This window comes from Eulemur rufifrons, chromosome 16 (assembly GCF_041146395.1).
Source record: "Eulemur rufifrons isolate Redbay chromosome 16, OSU_ERuf_1, whole genome shotgun sequence".
NCBI lineage: Eukaryota > Metazoa > Chordata > Mammalia > Primates > Lemuridae > Eulemur > Eulemur rufifrons.
The window spans coordinates 85750085-85769834 of NC_090998.1; the positions used below are offsets into that span (position 1 = coordinate 85750085).

General features: G+C 43.5%; 1 protein-coding gene across 8 annotated transcripts in view; it reads right to left on the reverse strand.

Moving 5' to 3' along the window:
- Positions 1 to 5665: 5665 nt before the first annotated feature.
- Positions 5666 to 19750, reverse strand: part of RBFOX2 (RNA binding fox-1 homolog 2) — a 274549-nt gene continuing 260464 nt past the window's right edge. For 7 of the 8 annotated variants that reach the window (XM_069490849.1, XM_069490851.1, XM_069490847.1 and 4 more), the window contains 3 exons: positions 13144 to 13232; positions 12602 to 12674; positions 5666 to 10926 (listed from right to left, as the gene is read on the reverse strand). In XM_069490849.1, the coding sequence (XP_069346950.1) occupies positions 10882 to 10926; positions 12602 to 12674; positions 13144 to 13232 (207 nt within the window). In that variant the 3' untranslated portion in view covers positions 5666 to 10881. Of the gene's footprint in view, positions 10927 to 12601; positions 12675 to 13143; positions 13233 to 17103; positions 17136 to 19750 lie in introns of all 8 variants that reach the window. The other variant, XM_069490845.1, reaches the window with a different exon arrangement.

Genomic DNA, 19750 nt, shown 5'->3' on the forward strand with positions numbered 1-19750 from the left:
AGCTTCTGACAGGGCTCAACAGGTGCACAGGCATGTCATGTGCTGTGAAGCAGAAAGAACTCTGCTCCAAAGAGAAGGCGGAACCCTTGGGCGGGAATGCATGGCCCGGTCACCCCACTCCCGGGACTGAGCATGTGTTTAGGCCTGTTTTTCACCTGGAGAGACGAGTTAGCAATATAAAGTCACACTTCAGAACTGGGAGGGACCCCACAGAACGTATGGTCTGTCCCAACACCCTGCAGACGGGGAAGCTGTGGGGCAGACAGGCAGAGACTCGACCAAGAGCACACAGCTTGCTGTGGCTGAGGGAAAGAGGCCTGGCTGACGTGTCTTGCGGTCGGGTCCTCTGTGCAAACCAGAACATCCATCGTGACTTGCCCTCACAGCAGCCACCAGCAGCTTGGGGAAGCGAGGTGGGGGGGCTGCCATCCGCGTACTCAGTGGGGGCACAGAAATGGAAGCCTGAGGCCGGAGCCACCTTTTGACCATTGTCTTAAAGCGGCTGTAAAGTCATTCTGTGTTTTAAATAGAATCTCTGGGGACTGTGTGTGGTTTCATTCTCAGAAACACACTCTGTGCTTGCCGTATTCCAGGCTGTGTGCTCGAGCCTGCGTCTTGCTGCGGCACCTGCAGTGCGGTTTATATGAGGGGCACTCCCGCAGGTGCCCGGGGAGGCTTTAGGGAGCTGGACGTGATCAAGCTGGTCCTTTGTCTTCTGGAAGCCCACAGTCTGGTGGGGGAAAGACATGTACACAATTACCTAACAGAAAGTCCAGTTTCTCCAGGTTTTGTTTCCAAATGGCACCAAGACATGGCTGCTTGTCGCCAACCAATGTTCATGTGGTGAACAGACGCTTCGGGCCTGGGCTGGGGCTTGAATCAAAGAAAAACCTCATTGCTAACGCCTGTCAAAACAGGAAGAATTATATAAGTGGAAAGGGTTCAAGCCAACAAAATAAAAGGGTAAAGAGCACACTATGTGCTAGGCAGATAAACTGTCTTTGGATGCCTCCTGTCCGGTCTAGAGGCCAGCACCTGCTCACCCCTGGCAACAGAGGTCAGACGGCCACGTGCTGTGCCGGAGGGATGCCATGCTGACCAGGAGAGGGAGTGGACATCTGAGCTGAGCCGTGCAGGTTAAGGACAAGTTCATCTGGAAGGGGATGCAGGAGCAAAGGCAAAGTGAGGAGCACAGCTTGTCTTGCGGCACAGGCCCTCATGGTGACATGGCCGAGAACACACAGAAACCAGTGGGCAAGGCGGCCTATGCCCAGAGTGTGGAGGCCTTGAGTGCCATGTTAAGGAGTTTGGATTTTAGGCTCTGGAAAATGGATGTTTCTCAAGGATTTGGAGGAGAGGGACAATATGGTCACATTATTTTAGGGGAATCCAGGTGAAAGCGTAGAGGATTGACAAGGGGAGGAAGACACAGGAAGCAGAAGTCAGAGCATTCTTTGTTCAACAACCAGTTTATTGAGTGCTTGCTCCATGTTAGGGCCCGGGGAATACAACGGACGCCCACGCCCACGCCCGTCCCCACCGTTAGACTCTAACGGCAGAAGTGAGACAAACCACAGACATGCAAACACATCAGTGAATAAGATAACTTCGCGTACATTTGGAACAGGCAGTGCTGTCAAGGAAATCAAATAGGGGGTGTGGGGAGCGCTAGAGGAGGGGCTTGTTCAGACCGGTGGTCAGGGCGGCCTTCCCCGGGGGGCAGCGCTCCACCTGAGACCCGACGGATGAGCGCTGGAGAGTGTTTCAAGGCAGAACAGCCTGGACAAGGGACCTAAGATGGGAATGAACTTAAAGAACAGAAAGTAAACCAGTGCAGAGGTGGGGAGGATGGCAAGAGACCAAGGAATCAGCCGGACTCGCCGACTGGCTGCCAGTGTGGAGAGGCGGCGGGAGGGGTCGGATGTGGAGAGGCTCCTGATTTCAGAAACTGGTCGGTGATGCCATCAATCACCATGGCAAACACTAGTGAGGAGGGGGTCTGGAGTGGGGCTGGGGCTGGCAGGGCCATCTCTAGGGTGACGTGAGCGCTGTCAGAATCGGGCACTTGGCTCCCGGGGAGCGGAGCAGGGCAGTAGTGAAAGCTCACCAAGATGCAATGGACGCTGGAGACTCACAGGGGAGGACGGGAGGAGTGGGGGAGGGAAGAAAAATTACCTACGGGGTACGATGTACGCTACTTTAGTGATGGGTACACGAAAGCCCAGACTCCACCACTACGCAATATACACATGTGACGGAATTCGACTTGTACCTCCTGAATCTCTAAACAAAAAAACTAAAGCTCACTGAGGACCAGCACCTACCCGAGACCAAGGTGGCAGACACAGGGCCTCAGCAAGACACTTTCTTGTTACATCATTTTCTTTCTTTTCTCCTTAAGGTTTTAACGTGGTTATTCCCAACTGTATTTCAATTTACCGGCCTAGGGAACTGCTGTGGCCGAAATGTTTGTTTCCCCCCTCACCAATTCCTATGTTGAAACTCTAACCCCCAGTGTGATGGCATCAGCAGACGGGGCCTTCTGGGGGCTGATTAGATCATGAGGGTGGAACCGTCATGAGTGGGATTCGTGTCCTTGTAAGAGGCTCCAGAGAGGTAGCACGCCCCTCCTGTCATGTGACTAGGAAGAAGGCGCCACTGACCAGGAAATGGGCCCTCGAAAGACACGGAATCTGCCGGCCCTTGATCTTGGGCTTCTCAGCCTGTAGAACTGTGAGAAATAAATCTCAGTTTATAAATGACCCAGTTTATTGTATTTTGTTATAGCAGCCCATATGGACTAAGACAGGAAGCATTTATTTTAAGTACACTGACTTTTAGGAGCCTGTGGAACTGCAGCTGGCTATTGAGTCTGGACTTCAGGACAGCCTTACGGACTCCAGGTATGGATTTGACAGTCATTAGCTTACAGGCAGAAACTGATGTCAAAAGTGACCTTTTGGGGGAATACAGTAAAAGAGGGGGGGCTACGACAGCCCTGGGGAACACTGAGATTTAAGGGACAGGTGGAAGAAAAGGACCCCACGAAAGGGTCAGAGGCAGCCAGAGACACGAGCGCAGTGCTAGCTCTCAGATTTCTGCGTCAGTTTCCGCAAGAGCAGCACTACAGTTCAGAGGTGAAAGGCACAGACTCGGGGGCCAGAGTGCCTGGGTACACACAGGTCCTGGTTCTGCCACTTCTATTTATGCGACTCTGGGCAAGTTATTGAATCTATGCTTCAGCTTCCTCCTCTTTTAACAGGGGAATAACAATACTGTCTGGTCTACGATTTGAGTTCTCCCTCCTTAAAAGAGAATCCATTAGCCTGTTACTGTTTCATGGATACTGGTGACAGATACGAGACTAGGTCAGAGACAAAGGACTTTCTTACTCACGGCACAGTAGGCAGCACAAGCATCAGCAAATGGGACGGTTCCATGAGCCCCCAAGTCCCAGGGGCCTAGATGGATGCTGTGCACCCAGTAGGTCTGCATTGCAGCAGAGGAATGCTGAGCTTAGGGAGTCCTCTTCTCTTTTAGAGCAGGCAGTAAGCAAGCTTGTTCTTTGTCCTGGAGGGATACAAGGTTTCCCGCTGCAAACAAAACACCCAGAAATGCCCCGGGGACAGGGCAGTCAGTCCAGGCTTTGCATGCTTGGCATACCCAGCAGGAAGGACAGGAGCAGGAGACCCAATGAGGGGTGTCTCGGAGGGGCACCTGCCTCCTAGGGCTGCTGGGAAGATGGAAGGAGTAAATCCAGGTGAAGTGCCACCAGCAGTGCTCTGTGTGTTCACTGCCATTACTAGGGGTGGCCAAATGGAGGAAGGCAGGGCTGGAAACTGTATTGCTTACATCTAAAATCGAAATAAGTAATCTCAACAAATATCTATTGAATGCTTACTATGTGCCAGGCACCGGGGATACAGCAGCAATAGAACAGTTCTTGACCTCCAGGTGCTTACATTCCATCACAGGGAGACAGACACCAAATAAACGACCAGGGGAGAAAATTATATAGGGCCTTACAGCCCAGGAGAAGGACTTGGAACTGGCTAGGGGGTGAGCCGTCAGAGGTCTGTACGAAGCACATGGCGACCTGGCTGAATAGGCTGGCTGCAGAGAGAGCAGACTCGGGTGGTGGAGTGTTGCTGGAAGACAGGATGGAAGCAGGGAGACCAGTTTAGGAGGCAAGGTGGGACAAGGACATGCCAGCATGTAGCAGGTGGCAGTGGTGAGGTACTCACCCACCTAGGCCTGTCACAGACACGCAAGCGAAAGGGTCTTGCGCACACTCGGCAGTCAAGCACGTGGACTGTGGGGCGCCTGTCAGCTGTCATCCTCAGGGGCTGCTTCCCGGGACCGGAGGCAAAAGCCAGGCAGCAGCAGGGTGAAGAGCAAGTAACTGGAGTCAGTGGGCTGAAACTTATTCCAGAGGTTTGCCATGAAGAAGGAGAGAACTTGGGATCTTTGAAAAGAAAATTTTTTTGATGTGTAAGATTTAAGCATGTTTAAATTCAAAAGGGGCTAAAGAGAAGAAAACGTTAACCAGGCAAGAGAGGAAACAAAGCAGTGTCCCCAGAAAGGTGGCAGGGCACAGGTACAGAGCTCTGCCCAGTGGGATAGGAGAGGAGGGAAAGAATGGGTGTAACTCAGATAGGTTTACAGACTCAGCAGCAGAAACTCATGCAGGGAGAGTGTATCTGATGGCCTCTGTACTCTCCATGAATCAGGGAGCACAACGGTCTCACAGGGTGAAGTTAAGGGAGTTGGAGGTTTATGGAGAATTTCAGAGACGTGGGCATTACTGGCTGAGAAACCAGTGCAGCAAAGGATGGCTGAAAAAGCACAGGGAAGGCAGAAAAGGGCTGGGCAGGACACATTTCCTGCAGCTGAGGAAGAAGCAGAGGAGCCTGGGCGGTGGTGGCAAGGGGGCCGGGGCGGCAGGGCAGAGGAGGCAAGGCAGGGCAGAGGCGGCGCGGCAGGCAGGGGCAGACGCTACGGGAAGGTCAAGCGGGGCAACAGGCCCTGGCAAGGACAGTGTCCGAGATGTGGTGAGGGCAGCAGCTGAGCCAGGGGAGGAGGAACAGTGAAAACGTGAAGCTGAAGGGAGATTTCAGAAAAAGTAGCACAAAAACAGCTTTTGCACAGACTGGAGCTCAGCAGCCGGAGAAGCCGCAGAGCAGCTGACTCAGGCCAGCTGTCGGCCTCCTTTGCCTCACCTTAGGAATCCATGGTTCTCCTTCTTCCTTTCTTCTCATCTTAAGAAGTCAAATCCAGGCTGTTCTTTGGAGCCTCAGGCGGAGGCAATAGGGAATGAGGATCGATACACATAGGCCAAAGAATGGTGTTTCTCTCTTTTATTTAAAAACAGTGCTTCATTACCATTTGCAAAGGCTGAGGCAGTGCTCCTCCTTCGCTTAGAGTTTATAAAAGCCAGCAACATGATCAATAATTTATACACATGGAGAGTAATACAAAAAAATAAGGAATAAAAGCTAAAGATCTAACTACTCCGACCTTCACAATTCCAGCTACTTGATAATAATAGGAGTAACCCAATGAATACTGTATGGTCTGAAAGCTACTATACAATATGATTCTTAACGAGAAGGGAAGGGAATAGAGACTGTCACAAAGCCCTGGGATGCTTCTCTGGAGTTAGCAGGGAAACAGGACCCTGGGCAAGCAGCTCGGGTGTCCTAGGAAGTGATTCTGGGAGGACAGGAGGGGAAGGAGAAGGCTAGGTGGTCAGTTACACGAGCATCCCATGTGATGCCCCCATGCCCCAAAGGTACCTGTTTTGCCACGGCAAGGGGAGGGGCCAGAGAAACTGCATGTTGCATGTAGGGGTGGCCCAGTCCCTGCCACGGGGAGTGGGGAGAAGAGGAGAGGAGAGGTTTTGTGGCATTTTGAGCCTTGCAAAGATTTGGACTGAAAGCTCAGAGACTCAGGTAGGTCAGCCTGTCGGGGACAAGTAAACTCCACTGGCTCTCTTCTCGCTTTGCAGCCCTAGCTTACGTGTGTCAGCCCCAGGTTGCTCCAGCTATTCACAAGCAGAATTATAACACAAGAAAAAAAAAATTCATATCCCTTAGGGAAAAAAGAGGATCAATTCATCACTCGATATATAAAACAGCCAAAATGAGCTGCCAAAACAAGCACACACACACAAAAATACTGTGAACAGAAAAATACAAGAAAATGACTAAGCTGGGAGTCTTGTTGGGGTATAGACATTGCTTAAAGCACTTAGTCCCCGGAAAAACCAAACCAAAAACATGTTTTTTAAAAATTCAAAAACTCATGTACCCCCTGGGAAACTGGTGTTGGTAACAGGGGCAGGGGGTGGGGAGAGAAAAGAGAATCGCTGTTCCCTTTTTTGCTCGCCAGGGCGAGTGGAGCCCTCACGTCACCGGCATGTACACAGCCACCAGACACAGAGGACCAAGCCCCACGCTGGTGGTCTCCTTGAAGGCAAGGTCTGCATTTTGGCTGAGGAGCAGTTCTCTCAGTTACCAATCCCTGCCAACCAGCACTACCATGGCTGAATTGATCTACCGTTTCCTGAGTAAACTGTAACTGGCTACAGTTTCGGTAACATGGATAAGAACTCAGCTACTACAGCCAACTGCAATACTTCAGGAATCCCCTCCATCCCATCCCTCGGCTCCTCATTCCTAGTGCATCTGATGGAGGAATTTGATAACTCGCTGCAGTCTGTACGCCTTACTTTCAGAGAAAGGTGCCAGGGACTCTACTGCACTCACTAAACCAGAGGGCACACGCTGGCTTAGGACACCCAGAGCCTACTTGGAAAGGGCCCTGTTTCATGCTCTAGCTCTTGGATGGCTATTGCCTGGTTGATCAGTAAAGCAAGAATGAAGGAAGTATATAGGAAAAGGAAAGGGAGGGAAGAGGCTTTTGGACAGTAACATTTCCAAAAAAAAAAAAAAAAAAAAAAAAATAGTGTTTTATGCAACAGAGAATCAAGTTTCACTGTGTATACTACAAATGGTCGAACATTTTCAAGAGCATGACAAAATAAAAACACACAAATTTACGTCTGATGCTCACCTTGCCCACTATTTTTTTCCTATCTTAAAAACAGTGCAAACAGGTAACTTATGCTTTTAAAACACCACGACCCCTTCCCCACCCCCCAAAGTCCCTTTCCTCCTAGTATCTGGGGGAAAAATCTGCAATTCTGCAAATGTTACTGTGCTAGATAGTTGCAAGCAGCAGAGCTGCTGGACTGGGTGAAAGGGGAAGGTCCATCCAACAGCTTCCCCTTTACCCTCCTTAAGTGTCTAAGCCACTTTCCAGACTGTCCCTTGGTCGGCCTTGATCTCCTACCAGAGGGAAGGCGGGTTTATCATGCCCTTTGTGCATATCCTTGGGGTTGCTTTCATCCCTATTTGACACCTCCCTTGTGTCTGGAAGCTACATGACCAGTTATAGGATGGTAGTGATTAACCGACTTATCTGCTGTATCTCTAGTAAAGCATATCCTAAACTAAGAGCAGTTCAGCCCCTGAGGAGTCTCGCATTTGAGGAAAAGCTGCTATCACTGATTTCTGTTGACTAGATCTCCACTAGCTCCCCTTAAAGTAAGAGTTGAGCCCCAGACCCCTTCTTTTTCAAGGAAAAAAATCTGTTGGCTCAATTCAGACTGTGGCTGTTGGAGGATGACGGTGATAGTAGGTTTTGTTAAACCTGAGCCTTAAAAATGATGAATCACAATGGCTAATCTGAATTAGTGGGAGTCAAACTAAGTAACACAAGGAATTCTGGAGAAGACCTAAGGGCAGCTCTCTGGGCTGAAAGAGGGATATTGAGATAAAGGTCTTCACTAGAGGTCTCTCTAAAGGAGCCCAGCTTCTAACAGTTAAGATGCTCAGTATATAAAGTCCAGATCAGAAACTACCGTAAAGCTGAAAAAACGTCATTCATGGACTGTGATTCAGCATCAGTAAGGTTTTTGGAACTATCAATCAGCATACTCTAACGAACTCACAAAATGCCAGACTCCTCTGACTCTGCATCTTAATCTGATAAGAACCAGAATCAGGAATATACAAGCATTGCTGCTTTGAGGAACCTGCCTCTGATGAATTTGATTGTATGGAGTCTCAAAGTTCAAAAGCTGATGGGGAGGTTGATACTGTGAAATCTAGATGCTTATGAGAGCCCCAATTCTCAGTGCTGACACTGAAAACCAAAGACTCGTTCATAAAAAGCAGAACTCCATTTAGTCTTTCTTAGAAAAGGGCGCTGGAGGAAGCGGTTGTTAAGAACCATCCCTGGGAATGCGGCAGAAACCCACTGAGAAACAGAGCTTGCCTTCAGATGCCTCAGCCAGAACCAGCTGAACTGAAATGCACAAAAGGTACCTCAAGCTCAAGCTTCTGCCTCTTTTAAAAGGGCTGCGGGAGCTGCCTTCTCTACCTTTCCCATCATCCTTATCTTTTTCTAGGAAAAAAGAAGAGAAAAATTCTTAAACTCATTCCCCTATTCTCCTCCCCTGCTATGGATACAACCATTTAGAATTTGGCCTTGTCTCCACTGAGCACATGACTTGCTATTTTCTCAGAATGGCCCCTATTTGATCAGGACCCCAAACTCCTTTCAGTTTCTTTAGTTCAGTGAAAGTTATCCCTCAAAACAAAAGCAAAAGCAAAATCCTCCCTGCCCCCATTCCCCAGAACTGTGAAAGTCCCACATCCCACTCCCCCTTCCTCTAACTAAAATATTTATATACATACAAGGAAAATTGTCTTAACAGCAACAAAACAAACTTTGGCTTGGGGGGGCCCTTAAAAATGGCCAGTGGACTGGGCAGTTTTGTGTCCCCTTATTCTACGTATTCCTCCCCAGAATTAATAATAATTGCATCGAGGCCTCTAGCTTCCTTGACGTCTCCCCTAGTTTCAGGCACAGCCTCTCCCCCAGTTATTAGGGGAAAGGATTCTAAAGGGGGAGAAGATATGTATTATATACGACAGGCCAGTGCCCTCCCAAGATATATCACTCTGCTTACAAAGAATGCTTGATGCTGTCATATGTCAGTCATTTTAATTCAGGGACATGAATCAGTTACCAGTCAAGAACATGTGTGGAGGCAGGAGTTAAAAAAACAAACCAAAAACAAAGCCATAACAAACCAGAAGCTCCATGTCTCTGAATTACTCCCTTTAGCAGCTATCCCTTGGGTGAAAGGTCACCCTAGTACCAATGTGAACAGACCAGGGAGCCAAAAAGACCGTGCTTTCCTATATCCTAATGCCTTCATTTTGGAAATGCTGTAGGACACTTGCTTTTATCAGTTATATCTAATAGCTAGAAGAGAGATACTTTCTCCCCTACTTTGATAACATATAAAATTAAAGCCAGATAGCGATAGCAGTGACTCACTGCTGTGGCCACTGCACGACTCTTTCTGGCAATGTATTATTAAGATCCTTGCCATTTCAGACCCTCCTTCCAATATGGGAGGGGAGCAACCTCAGGGGCTCCGTAGTTTATGTCCTGTAGTGTTAATGTATACCAAGTGGTCCAGGTGCTCAGCTGGGTGTCTCTGGAGGATAACAAGAAGCTGGGTGGAATGGCCACGAGGGCTCAAGACTGTGGACAGAGAAGTGACTCATAAAGGCTCTGGAAGATGAAAATTCCTATGGCTTTGGAGCGAGTACAAAGTGCCTCTGCCTGCCCTTACATGTCCTGATCACCAAAACTTCCAGGGACAGCTGACCTAGGGCCTGGTGATTTATCTTTCCCCACCGGATTCTTTATTATATTTTTTATACTTTGTTTGTACTTTCTGATGAAAGAAAAAGATAAGGAATATCAGATCTTCTAATATTCCTTTTCTTTTCCTTACTCTCTTTAATGGCTGTCAGCAATCTGTACTTCTAATTCTCAAGCTGTGTCCAGATACCTGGGGCGAAAATCTGGCCACTGGCTTATTCTTCTGTCCCTGGGTCCTAAATTCCTGAATCCTGAGGACATGGGAGCAGGGTGTTAATAAAAGAATAGATGAGCTAAGCTGAGGTTCAATTAAAGGGGAAGAAGCCCAGCAGGAATGCTAGGATTAAAGAAAAGAAATGATCTTTTTCATACTCCAGAGTTCATTCTGAGATCGGTTTCCTAATGAGGTGTTTATTATCCACAGTCTGAGAGCATGTTTGGAAATATCAATACTATAATTCCAAAAACTATGCCAACTGTCTCAGGCTGTGCATGTAAGATGATTGTAAAAAGAATGGAGAATACAGGAGGGAAGAAGAGAGGAAAATGTCTTTTTAATTCTCCTGCTTTACAAGCACAAATTCCTACCTATCAGCATGTGGATTCCAGCCACAGCCAATCAGAATTGCCTGCCAAAGACCAGAAACTCAGAAGACTAGAAGAATATTCTGCTGCAGGAAGATCTCTTCCACTTCTGCTTACCCCCAGCAATTCAGCACCAGATACACTTTGGTAATTCTGTCTGCTGATTTCTGATCAGATGCACTTATCAGCTCCTAATGTCTCTCCTTCCTCCTTAACTGCCTCTTCTGTGATAGAATAAGCTAAGCACGGACATACAGACATGGAAATGCATTTTTTTTTTTTTTTTACCACAGTTAAAAAAAAGAAAAAAAAAAAGAAAAAAATGCACAATCTTTGGAACAAAAGAATTAAAGGCAGAAATTTAAAGGAAAAATACATATTCAAAGAACATAGTGAGGTATAAAAAAGTATTCTCTCTTTTTTTGTGTTTTTTTGTTTGTTTGTTTGTTTTTCCTCTTCATCTTGCTATAGAGTTCCTCTACTAGTAAATATTGCAATAGCCAGGCCTCATGAACTGGGGGGCTGTCCCACTTGCAGGGGTCTCACGTCACTTCAGTAGGGGGCAAATCGGCTGTAGCCACCTCGGTATAAACTCGCCTGCAGTAATTAAAGACATAAAAATAATTAAAAGGTTGATGAGACAAACATTAAAAATAAAGAAAAATGTCCTGAGAAGGGGGATTTGAATAAACAGCTTCCTTTAAAGCCCAAAAGCAACTGATCAGATGTTGCCTTATGCAGTGAGGTCAGGAAACCAACTTCTGTCTCTAAATTGCTCAAACCAGAGCCCAACAAATTTACTGTGGACCTGATGTTCTCAGGCAGAGTCTGATGATGGTTTATTTCATTATTTACATGAATTAGCACAGAAGGGAAACTTAATACAGTTTAAAATTAGTTCTGCAAATAGTTTGATTTTTGAAATCACAGGTCTTTGATTATCTTGATACATCCTTACAATCCTGACCAAAAACAGATCACCGATTTCCCCTTCTCACATATTACCCATCAGCGGACACATGTTACTTCTGACCACTATCTTTGGCATGTGTGGTCGCAGCCCATGACTGAGATGGTGCTATATTTATACCTGAGTCAATCTTTAATAAAGTCTATTTCCTTTATCATCTATAAAATACACCAACTACGTTGTTTCTTGACATATTCAAATTTACACAGCTGGGATTTTAACTAGGCATTATTCCTTTGTTTTATCTTTATCAAATGACTTATCTAAGGGCTTATTTCTTTCAATTTTCAGTTCCCCAGGAATGTATGTTTCTTGGGTCATTTTTTGGAATGGATACAGGATTTATATTATTTTGGCACTAAATAAAACCTTAGGGATTTCCACCATTGTCCTTCTATTGTAGGTCTCTACCTCAATTCTAAACATACTTTTCTTCAGGACCCTATGACTTCCTTTCACAAATCTTCATCAGTAGAAATTTAGTGTGAGAAATGACTGACTTTCTTATATTCCTTTCGGCCTTAAATTTTATATTTCATTCTGTCTCCCTCTCAAACAACTTTGCTGATGTTCAGAGGAAGTTGCCCAGTTGCATTCTGGCTTGGAGAGAATGCCTGGCATTAGGAAGTGTCATCATGGAATGGCCTGTCTTTGCTGTAGTCAACGAGTCCCAGTCACTGGAACTGGAGGCACCCAAGCCAACACAAGAACAGTGCAGTGAGGATTTTGGTTAGGGGAGATTATTCTAGATGAACTCTATGGACTTCTTCTATACTTTCATGAAAATGCCATATTTTGCCACAACTGTTACCAATAAAATATCCCCATAAAGCGTTCACTTGGTGACTTCTAGTACTATCTACCAGAAGGCTTAGGAATAGCAGAGACATCCTTTGGTATTTGTACTTGAAACTTATATAAAATAAGTTTTTTGAAAAGTCATATGTTCACAAGTCTTTGCTAATACCTGTCACTAGAACTATGCCACAGGTATGTAACTCAACATGTGAACCAATATAAAACATCAATCTGTTCCCTTATTTCTCTTCCAAATGATGCTATTACTCAGGGCAGATTGTCACTATTCATTCCTTTCTGTCGCCCTTAACTAGGCCATGTGGCTAACATGGTAACACACAGAAAAAGAGGGTGATATGAAATTTCCAGCTAAACCTTTGTGGCTTTAATACTTTGGCAACAGACAAAGGGTTAAATTTACTACACCTCCCTAGATTTTTGTAGTCTGTGGGTAACATTTAGAAAGAGTAAAACGGTTCCAGAAAAAAAGGTGTGTACACTTACCACAGCGCCAACTCCATAGCTAGCGGCAGGGGCAAGGGCATGGTAGGGGTCAGCTGTGTACACCCTGCCGTAACTGAAAAGAAGAAACGCAATCAGAGAGAATAAAGGAAAGAGTGTGACTTAAAAAAATTCAAGGGTTTACTGTGCTAAAGACTTATGAGTCACTTGGTCTTGGACTGTTATATCAGGAAACTGGCAGAACAGAAAAAACTTTTCTATTTCTACTCCTAAATTCAGTAACTCTGAAAAATTCTGAAGTAATTCTAAAAAATGGAAAAGAAGGGAACTAAAGATGAAGAAGAGGGAGACTGTAGGCAAAGCCAAAGAAGAGACAGAAACAAGAGAGGGAGCAGGGGACAGAGTTAGTGCCTTGTGCTTGCGCGTGATGGAGGCCACAAAGGTCTACGGAAAACCCAGGTTGGCAGGGGGCCCAACGTGCTAAGCGCTGTGTGGCAATGGCAAAGGGAGGGAGAAGGGTGATGTTTTGGGATGGGACAGTGCTCACGGCCTCCCAAAGCTCACTTCTTGCCTTCTCTACATACCCGTCGCTGTAAGCGGCTGCAGCGGCTGCAGCAGCGGTGGCTGCGGTTGCAGTAGCAGGCTGTGCATATCTGTAGGCTGCATATCCACCCTACAGGAGAGAAGAGAACTGACTTTACAGATACCTCTCCCCCGGGGTGGACAGATAAACACGCACCCACCCACACACAGACATACACTCACATGTGGACACAGGGACAGACACAAACACAGACACACACATGGGAAGAAAATGTTTCAAACTGCATCAGTTTACATGTTATTATTCCTTTAATAGAAAATTAAGCTCTACCCAATGCAGGGATTTGCTTTCTAATTTGTGATAATATTAAAAATAAACTATACTGGTAATACCTGTTAAATATAAGAAACAAAATTATGCTTTTGGATCTGTCTTACTTTAACAGTCTTTGTTGGAACTTTCAACAGGGAAAATATTCACAGGAAGCTAAGAGAACTCTGATAAGAAACATAAATTACAGAACCTATTAAGTTTATATTTGTTAACTTCTGATCCTCTGATGTGTACTTGGATTGATTCATTACTAAGAGACTGCGTATGTAACAGAAAGGTCAGCTATAGAGTTCTGCTCCATCCCACAGAGCACATCTGCTCTGTGGCAAATTTAGAAGGAATATTTAGAAGGAAAAAACAATATGATTCTGGGGTCAGCAAACTTTGGCCTATGAGCCAATGCAGCTTGCCACCTGGTTTTCAAAGTACTTGTGACAGAGACTTTCTGGACTACAGAGCAAAAATATTTACCACTTGGTAATAATAAGTCTGCCAACTCCAATCTACATTTCAGACCCGAAAAATCAGATTACAAATTTCCGAAGATTCTTTGGCTAGATTCAAACAGATTGGGAGCCCCATCTCCAGCATTTAACAGCATTTATTTTCTTTCCTTGAAAGGTTTTGAGATTCCTACATGCTAATCTCATAGCAGGCTCTGGAGCTTTTCTTCCAGTGGTTCACATATTCTCTCAGTCCTAAAGAGCTGCAAACCACCACATCCTCCTATTTCACCTCTGTTTTGATGAACCAAATACACAAAGGATTTTCACTATCAGGGAGAACCATATGTACCCTTTCAGAAAGTCTTTCAAAGACAATGGCAACAACAAATGCCACACAGGCTATTTTAAAAAGTGGCAAGTCCTACTTTTTCTTCTTTTTCTTTAACGTTTAGAATTCATCTACTTTACCTAGACTTAATTCAGATGTGAATTTTTATTCTTGCCCTTTCACTATCAAAATAACTGTTCAATCGGTCTATCTGAACACCATTTCAGTACTGAACAATAGCACAAACATTTTATTTCTGTAGATTAAATATGTTCATTTCTCATGGATATCTGAAACTTTCTGCTCTGTGCTTTCTACTTTCTATTCCTTCAAATAGTCAATTTTTGCTAAATCTACAAAAGAAACTTTGAATTTACTTCTGTATCATTTCTGAGGATTAAAAACAAGTACTTTCTAACGGGACCTTAGTTCTACTTATATGGCAGCTTCTAGCTTGCTTGTTTTATTTTTCTTAAATCTTATTTTAGAAATACCTATAATTTCTTACGAGCTTCTATAGCATTTTGCTTCTGAGATAACTTATGCTTTCTCTAACTAAAGAAAAAGCACTGTGAGGGAAAACTTACTTTTGTTCTTTAAGTTTATGCTGCTTGAAGTCATCAAAAGTAGCTTCAAATGTACATTAAAAAAAAAAAATCCCTGATTGGCTTTTGGTGTGGTTAGGCACTATTCCTTCTTTGTTCTTCAAGTGAGTAACTTAGAAAAGTAAACATTTCCTTTTCAATTGCAAGTTCTTCTACAGATGTTCATATAAATAAGAAGATCCTAATTAATATTACCCAGCACCGGCAATGAAACGGTAATGGACAGGGACAAGGCAGGAAGCACCCTCCAGGCTGTTTGTGATGAACACAGTTACTTGGAACTCTAGCCAGATCCATGAGAATGGGCAGGCCAGACTGATCCTAGTAGAGCTTATCCCTGCAACAACATGTATTTAACTAGCTGAAGTATTTCTTTCCCTTACTTCTTTTTTAAAGCTTCTAAAGAGGAAATGAAGTAGTTAAAGCATTTGCTAAACAAGGCAAAAGTTAATTACAGCTGGAATTTTAAGCCTTAAATGAACCCTAAAGGCACAATTTTTCATCATAACTAGATATTGTTCCATTAGTTTAAAATTAAAGTTTGCTAGTGTAAAGTGTGGTTTGTTTCTTTAGCATTCCTCCAGATGTCAAAATAATATTTAAAAATTTAAAAATTAAGGAAATAAAAGCAGGTAAAGCTCTCTTCATGTTTACCTAAGTAAAAATTTAAAAACAAGTCCTGTGACATATGGCAGAGATATAAATTCTCGTCAAGAGATTCTGAGGCTCAAAAGTACTCATCTGAGGACAGGTTTTGGACCTGACTTTCAGGAAGTCTGAGTGGGGATACTGGGGTTTCAATTTCTCTGAATATTCTATCAAATCATGGTTTTATACTGTATTTCACTAATTCTGGAAAAAAGAAATTCTAAGCAAGGTTACTGACAGAACCATTTCCCCTCACTTTCCTAGGCCTGCAGGAAGCCATCAGAACTTCAGTGGTTTAGGAGTAATATTATTGCTAACCAAAACAACTCAAAATGCATCAGACTATGGGAAAGAATCTTTCTTCCAATCCAGAAGGAGATGGAAAGAATCTATCAGCAATAGTTTCCTTCTTTTGTAAGAAAACTCTGACTTTGGAGTTTGAACTTGATGAAGTTATCTGTTATTCAAATTCAAGAATTCGAATATTATATTGACAACAAAAGGCTTGAGAAGAATATCAGCACTAAGAAAAACCACATTAATAGTGTTTTTTTAAACATGATATTTCAACATGACTACTCTCCTAATTACCTTGGGATAATGGTGTTACAGAGAGGCCCTTTAAAAGAGGAATATGTTTAGGATGGATAACTAATACCCTACGAATTTGGTAATTCACCCATGACTACCCCAGAAGTAGAAAAATTAAATCATATATCATGGATTTATTCCTCTTAGATATATTCTTACTCCAAAGTATTCTGCTACTGCTTAACTTAGTTATTTAACAAAATATAAGACAAAGAAAATTCAGATATATTAATATCTATTCTGGATTTTGGAGTACATAAAATTTCTAGGCTGAGAAGCTGTTTTCTCAACTTTCATTCCTTCTAGCAAATCTTGAAGGGTTTTATAAAACATGAGAACAAAGTGCAGTTTGAAACACCAAGGTTTTCATTACTGTTTCTTAAGTTTTTCAAAAAGAACAAGGGTGGGAAGGAGGTAAAAGAGACAGGGTTCAGGCGTGGGGCGGGGATATGGCGCCACATTTATTAATCACATTAAAAACTAAGCATGCCAACATCTGGAGCTAAAACAACCAGCAAAATCACCACGTTCAGACTCGTATTGGCTAACTCTATCTATCCCAGCATTCTCTTGGGACAGCGGTTCGCCCTAGGCTCTACCACAAGCTCGGTGAAGTACACAGCCTCAATTACTAGAGCGTGCAGCCACAACAACCTGGTATTACGGAAACAGTCAGTCACCACTTGAGTTAACATTCCATACCCTAACGACTGGCCCCTCCCCAGCCCAAAGAAATAGTAAATCTTGCCCACCCTAGCCCTGGCCCACACCACAATGTTAATAATTATAACAAGCAGTAACCCATCTGTTATATCAGAGAAGGGAACAGAGACTCCACTGAGAGATTTAGAGTGAGATGTTAACATTTCTTCAGCTGACTGCACAAACAAACAAACAAAAAAAAAAAAAGAGGAGAAATAATTCATTTGGAGATATGAAGTCATGAAATAGCTGATGTGTATTGCTTTTAACCATGCACTGATGCAAAACTGAAGCAACCATTAATAATAAAAATTAAAAAGGACATATGTATTTACACACAATCAGACCTGTTTGATCTGAAGCAGTTTGCAGATTCTATCTGTGTGTGATTTGAAATAAAACAAAAAATGGGGATTAGCATGGCCACAGCACACCCTAATGTAGGAGGGCACACACGGACAGCTTTTTGGAACTCTGATAGCTGGATACATTTGGCATGGCTAAGCTTGATTCAAATACACACATACCCCTTTAAAAAGAATTACTTCCTTATTCCTTTGCAGTTAATTCTGAATGACTTCTAGTGTCCCCAGCTGGGGCAGCCCAGGGCTCCATCATTCACCTATTCAACCTGCCTGACCCTGGCAACATAATTCGGTCCTGACCCCTAGCACTCAGGTATATGTTCACCCCATCCACAGCCATATATTCTGATTCACAGAGTTCTTCTAAAACGTTTCCTAGTGTTTAGGAATTTTATGTTTTCACATATCCATAACATATCTGTCTTCAACTTCCAGCTTTTTCAAAGGAAACTACCTTTGAAAAGTTGCCTTTAAGATCCTTTTCTGTAATGTCTTCTGCAGTCGTTAAAGTCTCAGTTTCCTATGGCTCAATGTCACCTCCTAGGGATTGTCTACTCTGCAATGAATCAATTTTATCATCTAATTAACTTTATAATGTTGCCACGCTGATCACATGATTCTTCCGCAGTTCCATAGCTGTGTTTTAAACTAGAACAAAATGGAAGGGTTCTAAAGATCACCCTTCCTATATCTGACCTTTATCTGTCTATTAGGTTAATCTCACACTGGGAGACTTTTGCCTTGTCTTGATTTTAACCTAGCCTTTAATTTTATTATATTTTTCTTTTAGGTTTACATTAGAACAGGACTTTGGTGAGCATGTGATGTCAAGACACCTTCTTTCTACCTGGAAGACAATGACATTATGTGACACTGAGGAGGAAAGTGTATTTCAAGACCAGCAGACAAAATGAAAGCTTGTTACCTACATGTAGTGTATTGATCAATAGAGCAAAGTGAGTGGGGGAGGGGAGGGAATGGCAGGTGCAATACTTAAAATCACTACTGCAGAGCAGAGATCTATTCCAACTAGCGTGGGTTCAATGCTGGGCCTATGGGAATCACTTTATTTGTCCCTAGATGATTCTAACTCCCTCTTTCCCCTCCCCACCTTCCCACCCCTAAAGAGAACCGCTGCTCTAGGAGACATTATAGAGTTCTTATGTGGCAATACAGCCAGCATCTTTGATTAAATATGAATAATGCAGACCTGAATATAAAAACTAACAGTAATGGTTACTGTTACTGCTTTTGATTGAGAGATCTACTTTGAAAAGTAGTTATAAAATTTTTTAAGTATTTAAATTTTCTTATTACTTAAAATTAGAGTTAAGGGAAGAAACTGCAATGATCAACTCGATATCTTCCACTTATTACTTCTATGACAGATGAGAGATGATCTTCAATGAATCAAACCTTTCTAACAATTTACTATTCCACATCTGCCTCATAATAGTTCATTTCCAAAATCTCACTGAGTAATTACATAAATAAACTAACTGGATTGTGAAAAGCTATTAACTATTTTCTTTCTCCTAGCATCCAGCTATCAGCAAATCTTCTAATAATAGCATGTTATTATCCAAATGAACTCACTGATCTTCTCAGGTGAAAGGAAAAGAGGGCAAGGGAAATGCCCGCCTCAATTTTTGGGTCCCAATACGTCTAGATTTTAAAGGCAAATTCAAACTTATGTAGCAGCACAGCACAATTACTACCAGGATTTCACTATAGGGCCCAATGTAGGATTCAGGAATCCTGTGTGGACGGAGTTCTACTTCCTCTCTTTTCTTAGTTCTTTCATAGTAGTAAGAAATGTCCCCAACTGCTGAGATCTCCAATATAAAAAACCAGTTTAAATACCTTGGGTAAATGTGACTGGCAAATTAAAAGGGGTGACAGTGATGGGAAGTGCATATAAGATGCCTGGCACGGATATGTGGCAAGGGGACAGGAGCACTTAATTTTGGAGGAAGTGCTACTATGTATGGAACGTGACTGTGTGCACTGCTGAGGTAGCAGGGCTTAGATCACACGCTCACAAGTCTTGATTGTCCAAAAAAGCCTCTGTTCCCATCTCTAACGTGGAGCTGGAATGGTTAGTATAATTCAATTTTTTCACTGCAATCCACAATCTGATTGATTGGCAGGTCACACTGGCACTCCTACCTGAGGTATTTTAGCGCTAATGATTGGTTCCTGTAAGACTATTCTATAACAGAACACAGGAAGAGCAGTTCAAAAAACACAGCTGTAGAAGGAAAACAATCATACAAAAAGCCCACTAAGGGGCCCACCAGCCTTTTCTTTCCTTTGGATGCAAGCATGCTTTTCATAGGATGAGAATTAGGAGCAGTTTGTTATCCCATTTAAAAAGTGAATTAGGGTGAACTATGCCTTTTCTACTGGTCAAAAAAAAGAAAGGAGGGGTGGACACAATCTACCTGCCACACTCCCAAATCCTATCATGGAAGGTTTCTGCAAACTAGGGACACAACTGCTAATCAGTTTTCCAGAGAGGAATGTGCCATAAAAGAAACAGAAAGAAAGAAAATGGCTAGCAGGGATCACTATCTAAGAACAGAACAGGGAAAGGGATTACAAAAACCCTCTACAATTAATAGCCTAA